Raw genomic sequence first — 18,241 nt, 5'->3', positions numbered from 1 at the left:
CCTACTACTAGCAGCTGTGAGGACTAGCAAGACCAAGCTATTGTATAGATATATAAAGGGTATGTAGAAGACGCTTTGTGAGACGAAGGCAAGCCAAAAGAGTCCAGTCATAGCCTTCCCTTTTCTTCTTGAGTTTCCATAATTCAGTTCACTTCCAGCTCTTTGAATAGTTGACATTCTGCATCCAAAAGCAGTCAAGGGAAATTTAAGGGAGAATAAACCTACTCAGCCTGTGGCTGGTGTGGTGGAACAGGCCAGTGAACGACGATTTCTAGCAGGAAGAAAGTTATTTTAGTGCTGTCATGGGAGGGAGTATATTATGTCCTGATTAAATACATCTGTTGAGTGACAGAAGGGAAAAGGAAAAGATAATCTCAGGCTTGTCTGGCAGATGCTTACCTTAACTGCATCATGAACGTTTCTGCTAGATACCCTCCTGATGGCAAGCAGTAGCAGGTGCAAATTAACGTTCACAATTTTCCCATGTGGCAGGCAAGTTTATTTCTTCATTTTGCCAAGAAGAAAGCAAATCTTCAATGTCATAATCAAAGTCTCAGTGCAAACAGGTGATAATGAAGTTCCCTGGAGATTCATGGATCTCTCATTTTTTCCCCTTTTGCACTGTCTTCGTGACCCCTTACAGCTTCTGTTGTAGCAGTGGAGTCACTGAGAATGTTCTGATGAGTTCCATCTGGCATTGTGGACTGCCCTCGTAGCAGTCTCAGCTGAAGAAGAGAAATCTACTAATGAAATGTAAATGAGCATTACTGTATCTTAAATGTGTGTGAAGTTGGGATCCTACTGTCATTTTACTACTGAAGTGGCTTGTTCTACATTCTCATGCCATGACCTATTGACAGCCCCTATTTTGCACAAGATGTTTACAAATTAAAAGAAAAACAGAATAAAATTCAAAGAATTTTAAATGCAAAGGAGAGGGTGGTAAGCTTTCCTGTCTTGTGAAATCTTTTGTGTTTAATGAAAGTGGTTTTGCTCAGTTTCTCAGACAAATGAGTGCAATGTCAGTGTAAGGCTAATCAGACACTTCTGATGAGGTCTATCAAATATGTTGAGTTTCCTGAAGCTTTCCAAAACTAATGATAGTGGATCATCTAGCTTGTAAATCATGAATTACCTCATCTAGATGGCAGTTTGGAAAAGCTTGAGCAAAGTCGCTCTACCTCGGTTGAAATCAGATGTTAATTTCCTTTCCAGAACAAGGTAGAGTGCTATGATCCAACACTGATGTTTTCCATAGCCTTTTAGTATTTCTGAAGATAAGCTATCTCCAGACCAGTCTGAAAAAGGTCCTTCTTTTCTTTTATATTCTGATGTCAATTGGAGAAGAAGTCTAAAATACAGCTAATTTACATATGCTTTTGAGATGTTGTTTTTCTTTTCTTTTAGTCCTTATCCTAATTTATCTGAAATCAGCAGAAAATCTCTTGCTTACTGTTATTGCTAAGAGTGTGATTTGCCACAAGGAAGTATGCCTCATTATCTGCAGAGAACCAGGGCCATGACCATAAATTTGAATTGCAGATGTCACGTGTTTTCTTTGGTAACAAATTCTGATACTATAAATGCCAAACTGTGCAGGATCTAACAGAAAGAAAGATTAGCCTGCAAGAAGCGGTGTTGTCTTACTCTAGTATGTGAAGTGGCAAAGGATAGAAAGCCCATTTTTGGTTAGAAACTGTACTTTTTATAAACGTTCTTTTTCAAATGTTTTAAAGCCTACAGTATTGGCAGACCTTCACTATGTGTACAGAGTTCTTCCTAATAAATGACAGACTTCCCATTAAAATTTGTATTTCTCACTACTTTCTTTTGCAAGTCGGCTATGTCTTCTTCGTGTTTGCAAAGCTAACAAAGCATCACAGTGTTTTAGATCCTATTTGAATATCTTCAACAAACCTGAAGATACTTTGGTCTCTGTGCTGCCAGAACATGAACGCTTACAGTTCCAGGCAAAAGTCAAAAAGGCAAAAACTGCACGGAAGAACTATAGTTCTTCTGTATCTGTGGAACAGGCACTAAGCAATCAGGAATGAGGAATCAACAGGGTGATTTGCATTTATCAAGCACGAGCTACAGAGAGTGTTATTTTTCTCCAGCATGAATTTGTCATCTCCATTCATTACTGTTTCCTGTAGCTTTCATATTAATAAAATTTTGTTCCTACCACCCTTTCCACTGTGTGGCAATTTTATAGGAGTATAGTGCCAACAGCCTTCCTTTTAGGAATAGATAAGTTGTGCCATGGAAACAGAACTATGTGGTAGATAAGGAACATTGTGGAAGGACGATCTCCAAAATACCTGAATGGGAAAACTAGTCTAGGATTGCAGTAATGATAAAAGGTATAAAGAAGTAGATCACAGTCTGCTGTGTGCTTTAAAATGTTGCTGTGCTTTGTAGTTGGAGCTATGGATGAATGCCATAAAGAGACTGTTCATTTTCAGTCTTACGGAGGTGTGACGGCTTTGCAAACTGGGCATTCAGTTTGCATCGTAGGCAAAGACAGTGTATTGTGGTGGTAATGTATTCAAAACTGGTTTTCTGCTTCTACATAGAAGCAAGGGTGCCTTCTATATGTGCTACCAAACTAGTATTTAATGAAATTAATAGAGCTGCAGCCTCAGGTGACTACATTAAACTAAGTAGTTTAATGCTGATCTTGCTGCATTTTCAGGTTTGGGTAGTAACATATCATACTGTGTAAGGCTTTCTTGTAGCAGTTGCGTGAACTTGTTCAGCAGGCACTCTAGTATGCTGCAGTGTCATAGTACTGAAGAGCATAATTCTTAAGGAATAGCTATCTAGTGTACATTTACGTTAATAGTTTTATGCTAATATCTTGTGAGTAGTGAGAGATGACAGCGTCAGATTCATACCGTCATTAGAGGACTGCTGTGTGGAGTATTGTACAAGTGATCGTCAGTGTATTCTATAAAAGGCAACTGGAATTTTTAGTATATTCATAGTGACTGCACAAGCAATTTTTTTTGTCCTGTGCAATGTGGTGCGTCATGACATAGCAGTACAAAAAAAATCTTAATTGAACAACTATATGAAAAATGGAGCAAATGGCTCCATAAGTAATACCTAACAAGGTTTGTTGTTTCACATCAAATCCGTCTACCAAACCACATTCCTGCCACTATGGTTTATATTCCAGATCCTGTCAGCATTTACAAAAAACCCCCACCTTTTAAATATTATCTGCCAGGGAAAAAAAAAAAAAAAGTGTTATTTCCCTCCTGCCCACCCCCCCAAGTGTAGCATTCATGCCAGTTTTGTTGTCCCTACTGAAACCATTCTGACCACCAGATGTTAACGTTCTGCCTGATTGGAAGTGGGATCTTCATAAAACTGGAATTTGAACGAAGACACATAGCACTTGTTTTCAGTCATATAAAATATGGCAATCCCAACTGCAATAGGTGTAGAAAAGGTCTGCATTTTTTTGCTGCACGAAAATGTTTTCATGACATTTCCCCCTTACCCAGATAATGATGAATAGGTAATCAATATTAGAAAGAGAAGGCATGATCACAAAATAACTAAATAATGTTGGCTGTGGTATCAGATTAGGTCTTGATTCTTCCATGTGACTAGGAAAGGGTGCAGTATTGCCATTTTTAAAGACAACTCAAAGGGCCTAATTTTCATTCTGTTGTAAAGCAAGAACCCTGAAACCTTGACTCAAACGACATGGCAAAGACGACTTTTGTTTTCTGGCTAGCTGTAACTGTTAGCTGGCAATGTTTCTGGCTGCTTCACATCTTTAGCTCCAGAGCAGATCCTCAGCTTATGTAAACTGGCACAGCTTCATGACCTATAATAATAAAATCTGACAATCTTTAGAGAATGCTGGAGTGGTAGCTTTAATGAAATGCTTTAACAGTTCATTTGGAGGATGGGTAGAAAAGGGCTGTAGAATATCTCTAAATTTAGGCAATACAGTGATGAGATAGATGTGGGCTCTGTTGCAGATGCTTAGGCTGCTTTTCTCAGGCCCACTGCTCCCACCTGTCACCTTCAGATTATGGCCTTGCAAAGAGGGCTTAGTATTCTCCTATGAGTAGATTTCCCCCTTCCGCCCTAAGGGGCAAGAATTTTTGAGGGTTTAGTTTTTAATGTTTGGGTTTTTTCTTAAATTTGAATCCTTAATTTGAATTCTCATGGCAGACTGCTGAGTGGCTCCTTCAAGAAGAAAACCAGTATTTAAATTTTCAAGTGGGATTTTGGTTCAGCTGCTCTCTTCCTGCGGTCTGTCAGTGCTTTTCCAAATCAGACTTTTGTCTGGATAATGGGGGTGGAGGTACTTCCTTGAGGGCCTATGAGGTAACTGTCCTGAAAGAAGACTCACCCAGCTCCAGAAGGGCTGAAGACTTCACAGCTCCGCTCACTCCTTTGACTCACTTCTGTTGTCAGTGACAGTACCTGACGCAGAGCTTTAAAAATGAATTTTCTGCTTGGTACATAGCCTTATTAGTCACCTTACATGAGTGACTTATGACGGTGATTCTGAGAGTAATATTTACAAAGTGACCAAGAGTGGAAAGCATGTTTAGAAGAGAAGGATGACCTACCTTTTTGACATAGTGGTGGGACCACTCCATCAGGCTACAGAGCTGCACTATAGCTGCACTGTAGACACACTAAGAATGTGTCATACGTTCCTTAGCTAGACTAACGATGAATATGAAGGGAAGGAGTGATTGCTATGGTTTGCAGATGTGAGATGGGATCTTTAGGGCATCTGTGGAAATGATAAGCCATGTTGTTGGAAATTCTCATCAACTATGAAATTATCCCAAAGTGATGAAAAGTAAAGCTACCGCTAAAAAGGTCTGGGACATTAATTACCTTTGGGTATTTTGTATCCTTAGAGTTCAACTTCAGTTATTAAAAACCTGGTTTGCATATTTAAGTACTAACATATTTGCATACTGTTGTTTTCAAGGACCTACAACCTTTATGGTAGAAAGCTCCTGTGCAGATTTTGCCACATCATATGTGGTGGGAGGTCCATTCATGGGTTGGTGAAGAAAGCTTCTGGTCATTTGTGCTTCTTTTGTTACCATTTTTCACAGAAACTGCAAATGAGTGGCACCTTTTAGGACACTGAGTCTATCCATTGTCCACTGCAGAATTGTTCCTAACAGCAGTGAGTTTAAGATCTATGATTTTTTTGTGGCACTTCGCTAATATCTGTAAGGCATAAGTTCACTAATACAGACCACACAAACTCATATGCATTCAGATTAATGACAGGAAAGTGCCTGCATGGATTTGCACATCTCTTCTGTATAGGAAAGAAGGGATAAGTATAGTTTGTTGTTTTTTCAGGATGTTTCATAGTATTGATGTCTCATTAGCGCACCATTTTGGGAACTAATTTTCGAGGAGCTGACAGAAAACAAACAGAGCTGGTAGCCATTTCCCATTGCACAGATAATTATAGCTTGCATTAATAAGTGCTTGGCCGTGCTGAACTTGCAGCTTTGTTGGAGTGAACTGGAGCGAATTTGAAATTAATCGAATGTCTGGATTTTGTTAATGGCATGTAAGTGATTGACTGTGACTCCTCCTCTTCTTTATACTAAAAGCAAGCTATGGAAGAGTTAACACAGTGATTGAAACCAAGAGAAAAAAAAGTACTGTTTTTCTTTTCTCTCTCCGTGTTTATTGTAGGAGTCACTTCACTGAAATCAGTAGATACGCTTAGTTAAAACAGTCTAAAGATGATTCAGAGACATCTAGGAAAGTTTGTAAAATTATGTGTTCAGTACAAAAAGCTAAAAATGGATAGAAAACAGAAAGTCATATGTCTGATGAATTTCTTGTGACAAATACAAGCCCAGTGAATGATTAGTACATTCAGTGGATCATATGCACCTGACTTAGTTACGGAATTACACCACTAAAACACTTTGTGACTGACAGTGCAATTGCTAAAATCTATTTTGAATGATGCTGCATAGCAGTTACCATTCAAATATGTTACTGTCACTTTTACTGACAGTAAGGGGAAACTCAGTTCGGTGTGTTCCACTGAATTAGGGAAATGAAAAAGTAGCACAAAATCATTTTCCAATTAGTTTGAGTATTTTTTTTAAAAAAGGACTATTGCTAAAGATACTGCACCAAAGTTCCTTTTCATTCTTTTTAATAGATCTGTCAGCTGGATATGTTATGTGTAACTCCTGTTAACCTCAAGCTCTTGCATGGTGTGAATGTGGGTTTTTCCATATCTATCTATCTCTTTTATTTATAAACCCAATTTTCAGCAACAAAGGTCTGGCTGTGTCTTGAATCACTATGTTTCTGACAGTTCTTAGGCATGGGTGCCTGTTGTCTTCTGTGTAGCTAGGGTCAGCCTTGGGATCTTCTTCTTGCTTTGTGCTTAGGCATGATTATTACTGTTGATGTTGCTTTGATACCCACTGGACAAAGCAGCTGGGGCCATGTTTCATCCCCACATAAAATATTCAGAAATATTTTAGTGCCTTGACTCCTTCCCCAGTTCATTCTATCTAGTCACCTCCTTTTTCATCAATACACACAACCATGGATATTTCTGTCTGCTGAATACAGAACTGTCCTTGTTGATTAATTGCTTGATAAGTTCTGAGATACAGACATTCATTCAACTGAGGAATAGAGGTGTGGTTTTGCAAAGACATAACAGGATGTACTTCTAACACCAGCAGAAGATTGGGTTTGTGAGACTTAAGCAGTAACATACTATTTTCTGATTGTTTAACTTAAGTTAAAATGTGTTTGAAATTTTTCAAAACGAATAATACGTCTGACTGTTGTACCAACATACAGGAAAAAAAAAAAACATCTCCTCAGGAAAAGTGGCTAGATTTTTCAGTTATTGCTGAATGTGTTTGTTGTTCTTTTTTTAACTGCAGAAAGTGAGTGAAAAAGTAGGAGGTGCAGAAGGAACCAAGCTAGATGATGACTTCAAAGAAATGGAAAGGGTAAGTCTAAATACAGATGTGTATATTCATTATTGCCATTCATTTTTCTTTCTAGGACAGGAATTTCAAAGTTTTTGTCCCTGGATGACTCAAATAATTTTGAAAGACTTAAATTTATTCAGCAGGACCAAGCGTTCCATTTCTTATTTCTTTCTAACCAAGACATAGGTAATATATTGCACTCTATAATATTTCATTCAGAGACTGAGGTTCAGGTAAGCTACAGATTAGTCTCAGTTAAACCATTGTAGGAGATCTCTGAAAACAGAGAGTCCATCTACAAGATGGCAATTCCAATAGCAAAGGGTGCCTGTAGTTCTCAGCTGCTTGACCATCAGTCAAGAGGAGCAAGAGCTAGCTGCCAAATGGGGCTGACAGTGGCACTGGGATACTCATTCTCAGGTTCAGAAATCCTGTTAGGCAGCCTCCACTGGCCGAGTGCCGTGGGTAGATGGGGCTTATCCCCCAACAGTCTGCTTCGTGAGGCTGGCAGTGGTAGCACTGAGCATTTTTGTGGAGTGCAGGCGATGAAAAAGAGCCAGCTGTGCGTGGTGGTAATACTTCAGTTGGAAGGATCAGTAGGGGCAGGATTTTTTCTGGCTTTGATTTTGAAAGGTACTATCAAATCTTGTAACACAAACTACTGCTAGGTGATTTGTAGGGGATGTATCTGACATAGAACTCTGATCAAGATAAACAGAGCCTATTTATCTGTACATTTGTATAGTGAGACGGCGAAAAAAGCCTTTAATGGAAAATAAAGGAGAAGGGCGTATTTTTTTTACATTTTACAGTGAAAGTACAGCAGAGCTGGTTTCTCTCCTTCTGCCCAGCTTTGCTTTGAATGTGCCACAAGTGTAGGCACTGCTGTCAGAACTGGAACATGTTAACGAAGATTCAGAAAACTGATGCAAGGTTTAGAGTGGAAAATAGGACATTGCAACAGCCAGGGGTGAGTCCCAGGTAGTGCTTGTGGGTGGCATGCGTTGGCAGCCCAGGAGATAAGAGCACTGAGAGTTGAGAAGAGAATGGAGTAAACTCATTGACTGCCTCCCAGTTCCCCACCTGGCCCTGTATCCCCTGCCAGCTTTTCTGCAGGCAGTGAACATACTCCTGCCTATGCCCAGCCTTCTGTTCCCTTGCCCCCACTCTCCTCCGCAGCCTTCTAGCCATTTCTGGGCTCCTTACCAGACAGTTCAGCTACAGTCACCCAGGGCTGGCAGACCTCCTTCTGCTTCTTTGTGTAAAGCATAGAGCAGGACCTGGCAGATGGCAGTGGCAACAGGAAACAGGAAAACGTAAGTCACAGCATGCTGCAACCAACCTGTCTCAGGTGTTTTTTTTTTAAAATAGGAACTTGCCATTATGGTAAAGGAGTTCACTCAAGTTACCCTGCAGAGAAATGCAATGTGTCTTCATAAATGCAGAGTACAGGACAATTTACAGGGATCCCCAAATCTGCCTTTTTTCTTTGAGGCCTGATTCTGGGAGGGAGAGTAGTTGCATACTTTGCTATATGCAGCTTAGGAAGCTAATGCAGCATACTTCTTAAAAAAGCAAGAATTCCTATTACAGTAGAAGAAAGTAATGCTATTCGGTTCTAAGTATTTTAAATTCCTAAATACAAAATAATTTTCCATGGAGTCAGCCAGGGGAAATAAATGGTCAGTGCATCCATGCTGATAGGTTTCTTGAAACTGAAAACTGAGCGGTACCAAGCCTTCCTTACCCCATTTTTACCAGACCTCACTCGGAAAGAGATAGACAGCCCATTTTATCATTGGTAGTTGGTTTTGATTGACATCAGCTTTCCCCTCATTTTGCCAGTTATTAGGGTATCAAGGGTGGCTAATTCTTCAAATAATTTTCAGTGATCATTCTATCAAAAAGTTCTCCCTCTTGTGGACGCTTCACAGTGTGATGTGAAGTATCAGCATGGTACAGTGAGTTGTAACGGAATTCCTAACACATCCTTATGTACTCTGTGCTAATGGCCTCACTTAAGAATGGATGTGCTATAAACGGAAATAGTGGACTCATGCTTTGGTAGTTTTCCAGATATTATTACCATTCTGGTACCATGGCTGTTCTCAGGGATACAAAAATAAAATTATTACAAGAGTTAAAAGAATTTATTAGAAGAAAAAGAAAGAAGGAGAACATCTTCCTTTTGTCTAACATCTTTTTTTCATTTCTTTCTGTTTAACTCTCTGTCCTTTAGAAAGTGGATGTTACCAGCAGGGCAGTTGTGGAAATAATGGCAAAGACAATAGAGTACCTTCAGCCCAATCCAGGTAATGTAATTTCACAGTCTCACACAGTATTTGTAGCACTTTTTGAAAATACTCTTTCTCACCAGTATGTAATCTGACAGATCTCATCCTCACTGGTGCAGTTAAGATGAACACAAAATTGGTGAATTTACTGTGAGGTAGAAGACAGGGAGAGTACAGGCTTCTGTGTTGTGCTGTCAGGGGTACAGAGACTGTCTTTGGAAGGGTTGTTTTCCTTTTGTGTGTTGCTTTAATTAAGGGGGCAGCATATGCCTGGAAACCAGATGTATTTACCTGCAGGCATCTGAATGCCCGTGCTGTGTGCATGGAGGGCTCCCTGGGCGATGGAGGTGGTTGTAGACTCCCCAGGGATGGCAGGGCACAGGCTGGCAGCCAGGGCCCATCCCACTGCTCCAGCCAGGAGCAGGGTGGCCTGGGGCACAGGGGCAGCAGCAGCCCTGGGCGTCAGGCACCTCCCTGATGTAGTAATGGGTTTGCGTGGCAAGGGCTTGGTAGTGGGAGGGCTACAGGGGTGCCTTCTGTGAGAAGATGAGCCAGCTGACTCCAAGATGGACCTGCCGCTGGCCAAGGCTGAGCCCATCAGCGAAGGTGGCGGCACCTCCGTGATAACATATTTAGGAAGGGGAAAAAAACCCTTGAGCAACAAATTGCAGCAGAAGAGAGGAGTGAGAATATGTGACAGCAACAAGTCTGCAGACACCCAGGTCAATGGAGAAGGAGCAGGAGGAGGTGCTCCAGGTGCTGGAGCAGAGGTTCCCCTGCAGCTCATGGTGAAAGACAGCAGTGAGGCAGGCTGTCCCATGTGGCCCACGGAGGACCCCACGCTGAAGCACATGGATGCCCAAAGGAGGCTGGAACCCATGGGAACACCTGTGGACCCACAGAGGGAAGAGCCCTGTCTGGAGCAGGTTTCCTGCCAGGAACTGTGATGCCCTCAGGGGACCCACGCTGGAGCAGTCTGTTCCTGAAGGACTGCACCCCATGGAAAGGACCCACGCTGGAGAGTTTGTGAAAAATTGCAGCCCATGGGAACAACTCCTGTTGGAGAATTTCATGAAGGACTGTCTCCCATGGGAGGGACCCCACGCTGGAGCAGAGTGTGAGGAGCCCTCCTCTTGAGGAGGAAGGAGTGACAGAGATGACAAACGGACCACGACCCCCATTCTTCCTGTGCTGCAGGGGAAGAGGAGGCAGAGAAATCAGGAGTGGACTTGAGCCTTGGAAGAAGAGAGGGGTGGGGGAAAGCTGTTCTGAAGCTTTGGTGTTATTTCTCATTATCCTACTGGGATTTGAATGGCAATAAATTAAACTACTTTCCTCAAGCTGAGTGTGTTTGGCCCATGATGATAATTGCTGAGTGATCTCCCTGTCTTCATCTCAATCCATGAGCTTTTCGTTACATTTTCTCTCCCTTGTCTAGCTGGAGAGGGGAGTAATAGGGTGGCTTTGGTGGGCATCTGGTGTCCAGCCAAGGTCAACCACCACACCCGAGTCCTGAGTATGGGGACAGGCCAAGGCCAGGCAATCAGCCCATGGGTGGGGATCAGGACAGGCACAGTGAGGATGTCTGCATGAGGCATCCCTTTGTTCTGCAGTCCCAGTCATTCACCCTGTGTGAGGGACAAGCACCAGGCAGTCCTCGCAGACCACAAGAAGAAAGACAAATTTCTGAAGCAACTTCCTCCAGGGTACAGGAGGAGACATAATAACACCTTTCACCTGGTCCTCTAGTGATCTACCATCCTCCTTAGACGGTGCAAAAAAGGATGGTCATGCTGAACTGGAGAAAAAGGGCAGATGACCAGACATAATCAGAGATGACTAAATTGAGCCTTTAAAATAGAAATAAATGTTTGGTTTTCATGGGGAGATGAAAGAAAAGTTTTGTGATTGGGCTGATGGAGAGCTACATGCTCCTCTCTTGCCAAAGGAGCCTCACAAGTAGGGGGTGATCTGGAGCTGTTATAATCAAGTAAACCTTTCAATTGAAGAACTTAAAGATTTCCTTAGTGATCTAGGAACATAAGAGTTTTCATACTAGCATAAGTCAATGCCAGCTTCACTGATGGTGTCAGTGGAGTTAGGCTTGTGCAAAATTAGCATGAAGATGAGGCCTTCTGCCTGTCATAAATGTCTTCAAGTTTCATGGGAGTACAGACCAAATTCAGTCATTCAGTGTTAGGAATTTGTTTCCTATAAGCTGGAAACAAATTTGAACCAGTGTGAACTCCAGTGTGGTAGGATGAAGGGCTGTTGCAGGTATAGCTTAACTGGTGATATTTTTATGTTAGATTGCAGAGGAAAAGAGGGTAATTTGATGATGCTGCCAGTGGATTGAAAAAAGTAGGAATAATATTTACAAATTCAGGAGCAGCTAGAACGGTTTCTATGTCAACAGATGAAATACTATTTATGACTTGAGTCTACAGCTTCATTGCCCATTGTCAACAAGCACTCTGCAGGAAAAACAATAGGATTGATAAACGTTATGGGGCTAGTGATAAAATTGTTAACTACTGTCAAGCTGCTGTTGTGCAACATCACATAGACTGAATAGTAAGCTTTGGCTGTTTAGTGCTTCTCTGGCTTCCTTCCTGACACATCTGACTGATTATGATTGCTGTGAATCAAGAAAGAGGCTCACAGCAATGGCAGAGAGCAAAATTTCTGGAGGTAGCCAACAGTGTGATTTCAGGCAACTCAAGCTGATGTTGCTTTGTAGTGCGCAGGAAAGAGCAGTTTCCATATTCTAGCTACACATCGCTTCATCTGCTTGCGGCATGTGCAAGTGATATCAGAAAATTAAAATTGTAATAGGCAAGAGGAAGATTTACTTTCTTGCATATCAAATGAGATCATGTTATTAATTCCATGGCTGGGCAGTGGTATCAGTTGGAGGAAAAGAGGACTGACTCTTTTCAGTTCTCACCTGATCTTAGGTTGTTTATGCCAGTTGCAAAAAGGCTCCCTATAGTGAGAAGAATTACATGGAAGATTTCCTTCTTAAAGTTGTCCCTGCAACTGTATTACTATTTTTCTGGGGCATCAAAAATGCTGATTTCAAGTATCTCCTGTTTGCTTTCTCATTTTCATAAAAAATAGAAAAATTACAGCGGAAGAGGGAAATTTAATTAAACAAAAATCTTTAACAGCAATATTTAACAGAAGAGTTTCTTTAAAAGTTTGCCTGGATTTGGCAGGGAGAAGAGGGTTTGGGATGGAGCACACATTCTGTTACTTATATAAGTAAGATGTGCCCAGAAAACATCAATATGCTTGGATAACATGGTACTGCAGTGCTAGAGATCAGCTGGCTTCATGGTGTTTTGAAGGATCAATAAATGAAGTATGCAGCATTGTCTAACTTCACTGAACAGTTAATCAGTGCTGGAAGAAAAAGGAAAGGGGGAAGGGAAGGGATGGAAAGAGAAAGGAAAAGAATATTAAAGACAAAGTGAATTTATTGAAAGATGTTGATCTGAGGTTAGTGTGAATGAGAAAGATAGCTTTGTAGACTTCCCAATTATAATATAAAAACCTGAAGGACAGCTGAAAATAACTGAAGCTGAGCATGGTGAAGGCTCAAAGACTTTCACTGCAGGTGTACATGACCATAATTTCAAGAAAAAAGAAGATGCAGGATCAACAATATTGAAAGTACAAGGTATGAGCAATTGAACCCACTGCTGAAGTTTCTTCTGAACTCTTTTGGCAGTATTCTTAGGGTTTGCCACGGCTCTGTTAACACTTTATATTAAGGCAAATAATTAGCGACACCATGAAAGTGAGAGAGAGAGAGTACAAATGGGAGAAGAATCAAGCATTCAGGTCACTTCCATGTATACATCTCTGCCTGTCCTCACTCAGGGTGAAATATAGAGAAGAAAGCGTGTGGCACTAGCACAGTAAAGCAACGGAAATGAAAGGGCTCAAGAGCTCGAGATGGGATTTTAGATTGACTGAGCACAAACTTACCTCTGTTCCCATGGAAGCTGCTGGAGCCAACTTTAAAAGAAGAAAAGTGGAATGAGACCATTGGTGGATGTGTTCTAATATTTCCTACTAAATCAGGATTCTAATGTAATCATTATTAAATGATTAGACGAATCATTGAAGCATGAAATTTTCATGCTTACCTTTCTCTCTTCATGATTTATTTCTTCCCCCTTACCTTATTGTCCTTTCATTTCTTTCATTCTTTCCTGTATCTTTTGCTTTCTACTCTTACCTACCTGTCCAGAATATAGCCTTTTCAGTTTTTTTATATTCCCACTTACATTTTTTTCTTTTTTTTCTGAACATACGCCCCCATTTGTTCCTGCTTTAATTCAGCTTGTTGCCTCCATTCCCCTGACTGATTTTGTTTGGGCCTTACGGTTTTTTTATGCTTCTGTATTTTCCCATTGCCACTATCATTTCAATGCCATTTTTAAAGGCCAGACACTTCATTAAAATGAAGTTTCTTATACTGAACAGTCAGCCAGTCTGCTGACAGTAGTTTTGTACTGGGTAGAAACTGAAGGCATCAAGAAATTCAAATGCTGAAAAGCATGGTCTGGCAGCATTCAAGGGTAGTGAGTAGGCTTATGAAAACAAAAGTACTATATGTTAAAAATATGTTATCCTTTCATAGCTACTTGTCAGGCAAAGTAAGTACTGCAACACTTGCCTGATTTTTCTGTATCTGTCTCTGTGGCTATGTCTGTGCATACATTTTCGTGTCACAAAGCAAAACATTCAACAAAAAACATCTCATGATATGCACTTTCAACAAATTAAGAGCAAAACAGTTGTTGGCTCTAGTCTGCTAATGTTTTTGTTTTGTTGCAGAAATGTGTGCAAGGTTAAGTTCTGAGCAATGGAATCAGCAGACAACAGTGTGAGCTACTAGTATTTTATAAACAGAAATATTAACTCATAAGAGCAACTTACAAAGTCAAGCCTTTGCAAGGAGCAAGATAGAGGCATGCATAGTTGCCTTCCTGTAGCACACACAATAACATACATAGAAACACCCACTGAGTCAGCTTTGCTGGCAGTGGGATTTAGTTGGAAAAATTTGAAGTCAAGTGCCGTTAATTAATTCACTCTCTGCAGGCCAGTCACATTCTGTACTTGCAAAAATTCCCTAAAACACGTCATCAAACAAATCAGTTCTTCTGTCTTTGCTGTCTTTGTTTTCATTAATTATGATAATTGTATGCCTTCTTCCGATCTCAGTTGTGTATCTGAAATAAAATACAAGCTGAAGTACAGTTGAAAACCATATTGAAGCAGGAGTTTCCCCAAATCCCTGTAAAAAGCAAAAAGTGTTTCAAAGTTTGTTGGACATGATGTTTGGGGACATAGGTTTTATTTAATATTGTACAACATAAAAATTTACAAACATTTAAAAAATGTGGGGCACCAGAGTTTAATCTTGAGTGTACCTAGTCTGGACTTTTCCTTGAGAGGAAGGCTGGCTCATCTCCTATCCTTCTGGTACCTGAGTATTTTAAGGTTAAGAATTTGGGGATAGCTTAAAGATTTATTATCCACGTGAGTTGTAGCATGTCAAATGTGCTATCTTGGGAGTGTTCCTGGGCTTTCTTCTGTCCAAGTCGTTTCAAGGGAAGCTTTGTCTTAAAGTTAAGGTCAGAGCCCCCTCTCTAGCCTACCAGCAGGAAAAAAAAGTCAGTGACCAACATTTCATTCCTTTGCTCTAAAAATAATTGATGATAACCAGGGCTTAGTCCTAAACTTAGATAATGTCCTTCAAATACATTGCAGGTAGCTCAGATAAATTTAAGGAGTTCATTCCTGTCTTGTCTAGTCAAACTGTTGCATGTTTGTAACTTCTATTACTTGCCTGCTTCAGCTTCCAGGGCTAAACTCAGCATGATCAACACCATGTCAAAAATTCGAGGGCAGGAAAAGGGACCAGGTTACCCTCAGGCTGAAGCCTTGCTGGCAGATGCGATGCTGAAATTTGGCCGAGAACTTGGAGAAGAATGCAACTTTGGTAACCTCATTACTTCCCTTTCCATTACAATGCAATAAAAATGGCAGTAAAATTTAATACAACTTTTATTATTAAAGTGTTGCGCTCTTATAAAGGAAGAACTTCTGCATGAAGTATCAGCATTCTGCTTCATCAGACTTCCCCTTTAAAGTTGGTCTAGGCCTGTCGAGTATCATTTGCAGATTTGCAGTCGAATTCTTTCCATTTGGACCCATATCCACATAGACTTTAGGCTGCCTGTCATAGATTATGTTACTGGGCATGTGTTGGGATGAAACATGTTCGTGTTCAGAAATCATATTATAGTCTATGTGTGTGTACAATAAAACCCTTTTGTCCTCAGAATCCTTATAATAAATGTTAACTGTCTTCATTACAGGCAAGGAACAAAGGCTAATGTTTTTTTAATAGACTTTGACCTTTTTTTCTGACCAAATTCCACATTTTCAGGCACTAGTGAGTACTCCTGTCTTACGTGTCAACCATTCCTCCCTCCAAGCCCCAAATGGGTTTACAGCTACCTCCGTCAGAAATGTTAAACTGAGACTTAACATCATGTTCTTCAACAGTAGAGGTCTACTTAAAAGAGATGACATTCACGACAGGATCCTTTGTCTTTCTGTCCTATTTATGTAGGCCTCTCAGTGGCCATTTTTGTATGGCAACACACAGGGTCCTCAAATAGGACTGAAAATTCTACTTCATATTTGAATCTTTATAAAATGTTGTTTCTGGCACAAAGATATCGGTAATGGAAAAGGTACTTTCTTGTTTGTTTTATATAATTTACTGGTTAGTTTGGCAGATGTGAGTTAATTTGTGCTGCAGACTACTGAATTGGTTTTATAATTGGTTGCCTCTCATTTGCTAAATTTCAAACACATTTTTAAAAGGAAAATGAAGAACTAAGAGAATTTTGTTTTTGCAAATTGCTGTACATTCCTTAATGATTGCAGTAGCACGCAGAAAGATACATATGGCAATTATTTTCACATTGTTAACTAATAGCAGCTGTTGTAACTGTTTGTCACTCTTCATCCGGGTCTGGCAGGCTCTCTGGTTTTGCAGTGCATTGCTGGCATCCGCTGCTTGGGAGACTGCTCCTGATTTCTCACATTTTTAGGTTTTCAGACCCTGTATACTCTTTGAAAATGCATTTTTTTCCATGAACATACATCTCAAACCAGGAGGGTATTTTTGAGCTTCGTGCTTTTGTTTTTATGCAGAGGAGGTAAACCAGAGTGGTGGCTTTTGTGGCCCTCAAGTTAATATTGGAGATCTCGGAAGGCATCTAATTATTCCTGACTTTTATGAATTTGAGTAGGTATATGAAGATGATCATTTCATCAAAAAATTTTTTAATCTAAAAAAAGTTCTGTGAAATCATTAAGAATTTTTACATTTGATACTATCACCAGTTTCACTGATACAAACAGGGATACCTATACTTGCATCAGAGCTGTTTTTGTACATGGTCTGGTGTCTGGTGACAGCAACACTGCAGCAAATACGGGTAATTCTTTTTTAGCATGTTTGTTTCACCAGAGTGGCGAATGAACAGATAATGAGGGGTGTGGAGGTGGCTGCCTTGATGCAGCATGGATCCTCAAGTTCAGCTGTGTTACAAGGCATAAACTCTGGGGGCTGCTGAAGTGTGAAATCCATGTTGCCCTTTCACACAGTGCCTCGTGCTCTGTTTCTTTCCTGAACTTGAGACTTGAAATGTTAACTGAAATTTCCATGACTCAATTCCATTCTACAGTGATTTGGAATGAAGTTATTTTCAGATAAACTGGACGTCTTTTCTTTCAGGGCCAGCACTTGCAGATGTGGGAGAAGCTATGAAGGAGCTTTCTGAAGTCAAGGACTCTTTAGACATGGAAGTGAAACAAAACTTCATTGACCCACTTCAGAATCTCCATGACAAAGATCTGAGGGAAATACAGGTATTGCCCTCAACGTAGCTTTTTAGTAATGCCAAATGAGCAAGTTGCGTATATGTTCAGAATTTATGTTAGTTGTGTAGTTTAAAATGAGCTTTCAGATTCGCAGATGATCTAATTTTAGTCTTTTTTGGTTTGAGTTTTACTTTTCAGTTCTGTCTCTTGTGTTGATGGTTTAAAAAGGGAAAGATCAAAATCCTAATTTTTTTTTATGGTAGCATCACCAAGCTTATGCAGGCATGAACCCAGTACTCTAATCCTACCATTTGGAAGCTCATTTCACTAAACAGATGAACAGATGTTTACATTCAGTTTTCAGGTGTATGACACATGAGGGCATTTTGATAGTTGCCTGTAGACTGGCACTACTCTCTTATCTGCATGAAGACTGTTTCAAAAACATTCCCAGGAACTTTGAACACGAACACTCTTTGCTTGCATGAATTACATAATTAGTAATCCAAGAACCAGCCAGCATTTACCGAGAAAAATCTGTTTGCACACATACTTCTGTGGACACAATGTAGTTTTATAATTGTGGAAGTTAAATTGCCTCCCAATTCAGCAAATCCTTATCTGTATAAGCAGCTATTTTTCTGAGCTCAGTAAGGCTTTCATATTATTAAATATATGTGGAAAAAAGATGTCTTAGGCAGTTTGATATAATTTTAAAAGTTGGCAAGGTTATAAATATCATAATAGGTGACGAATTGATTCTTCTGAGGGAAAGTAAACATCTAAACTAACCATGATCATGCTGACAGCATTAACTTTTGGCCATCTTGATATGGCAACTGCTAAACACATTGACATGAATGTTATGTCAGTTAACAAACTAGTAAACCTTTAATAAAAGATAACATAAAAGATCCTTCAGCGGTCTGATGGAAATGATAATATTTTCTTTGTTGCTTTGTTTATGAGAACTGTTAAACAGGCAAAAATTTACCAACTTGTCCTTTTAATAGAGTTTTCTTTTAAGCATCTAGGGAAAACCCATAGCGT

The 18,241-nt window shown here is 40.1% G+C and overlaps 1 protein-coding gene across 2 annotated transcripts in view; it reads left to right on the top strand.

The window, feature by feature from the left end:
- The window catches only part of SH3GL2 (SH3 domain containing GRB2 like 2, endophilin A1), a 101,950-nt gene that overhangs the window by 73,918 nt on the left and 9,791 nt on the right, over nt 1-18,241 (top strand). For both annotated transcript variants that reach the window (XM_055791194.1, XM_013302553.3), the window contains exons 2-5: nt 6,930-6,998; nt 9,220-9,292; nt 15,150-15,293; nt 17,106-17,239. In XM_055791194.1, coding sequence (XP_055647169.1) covers nt 6,930-6,998; nt 9,220-9,292; nt 15,150-15,293; nt 17,106-17,239 — 420 coding nt within the window. The remainder of the gene's footprint in view (nt 1-6,929; nt 6,999-9,219; nt 9,293-15,149; nt 15,294-17,105; nt 17,240-18,241) is intronic.

Source organism: Falco peregrinus, chromosome Z (genome assembly GCF_023634155.1).
Source record: "Falco peregrinus isolate bFalPer1 chromosome Z, bFalPer1.pri, whole genome shotgun sequence".
Taxonomy (NCBI): Eukaryota; Metazoa; Chordata; class Aves; order Falconiformes; family Falconidae; genus Falco; species Falco peregrinus.
Note: the sequence above shows the minus strand (reverse complement) of the source record. Positions and strands in the feature narration are given on the sequence as shown.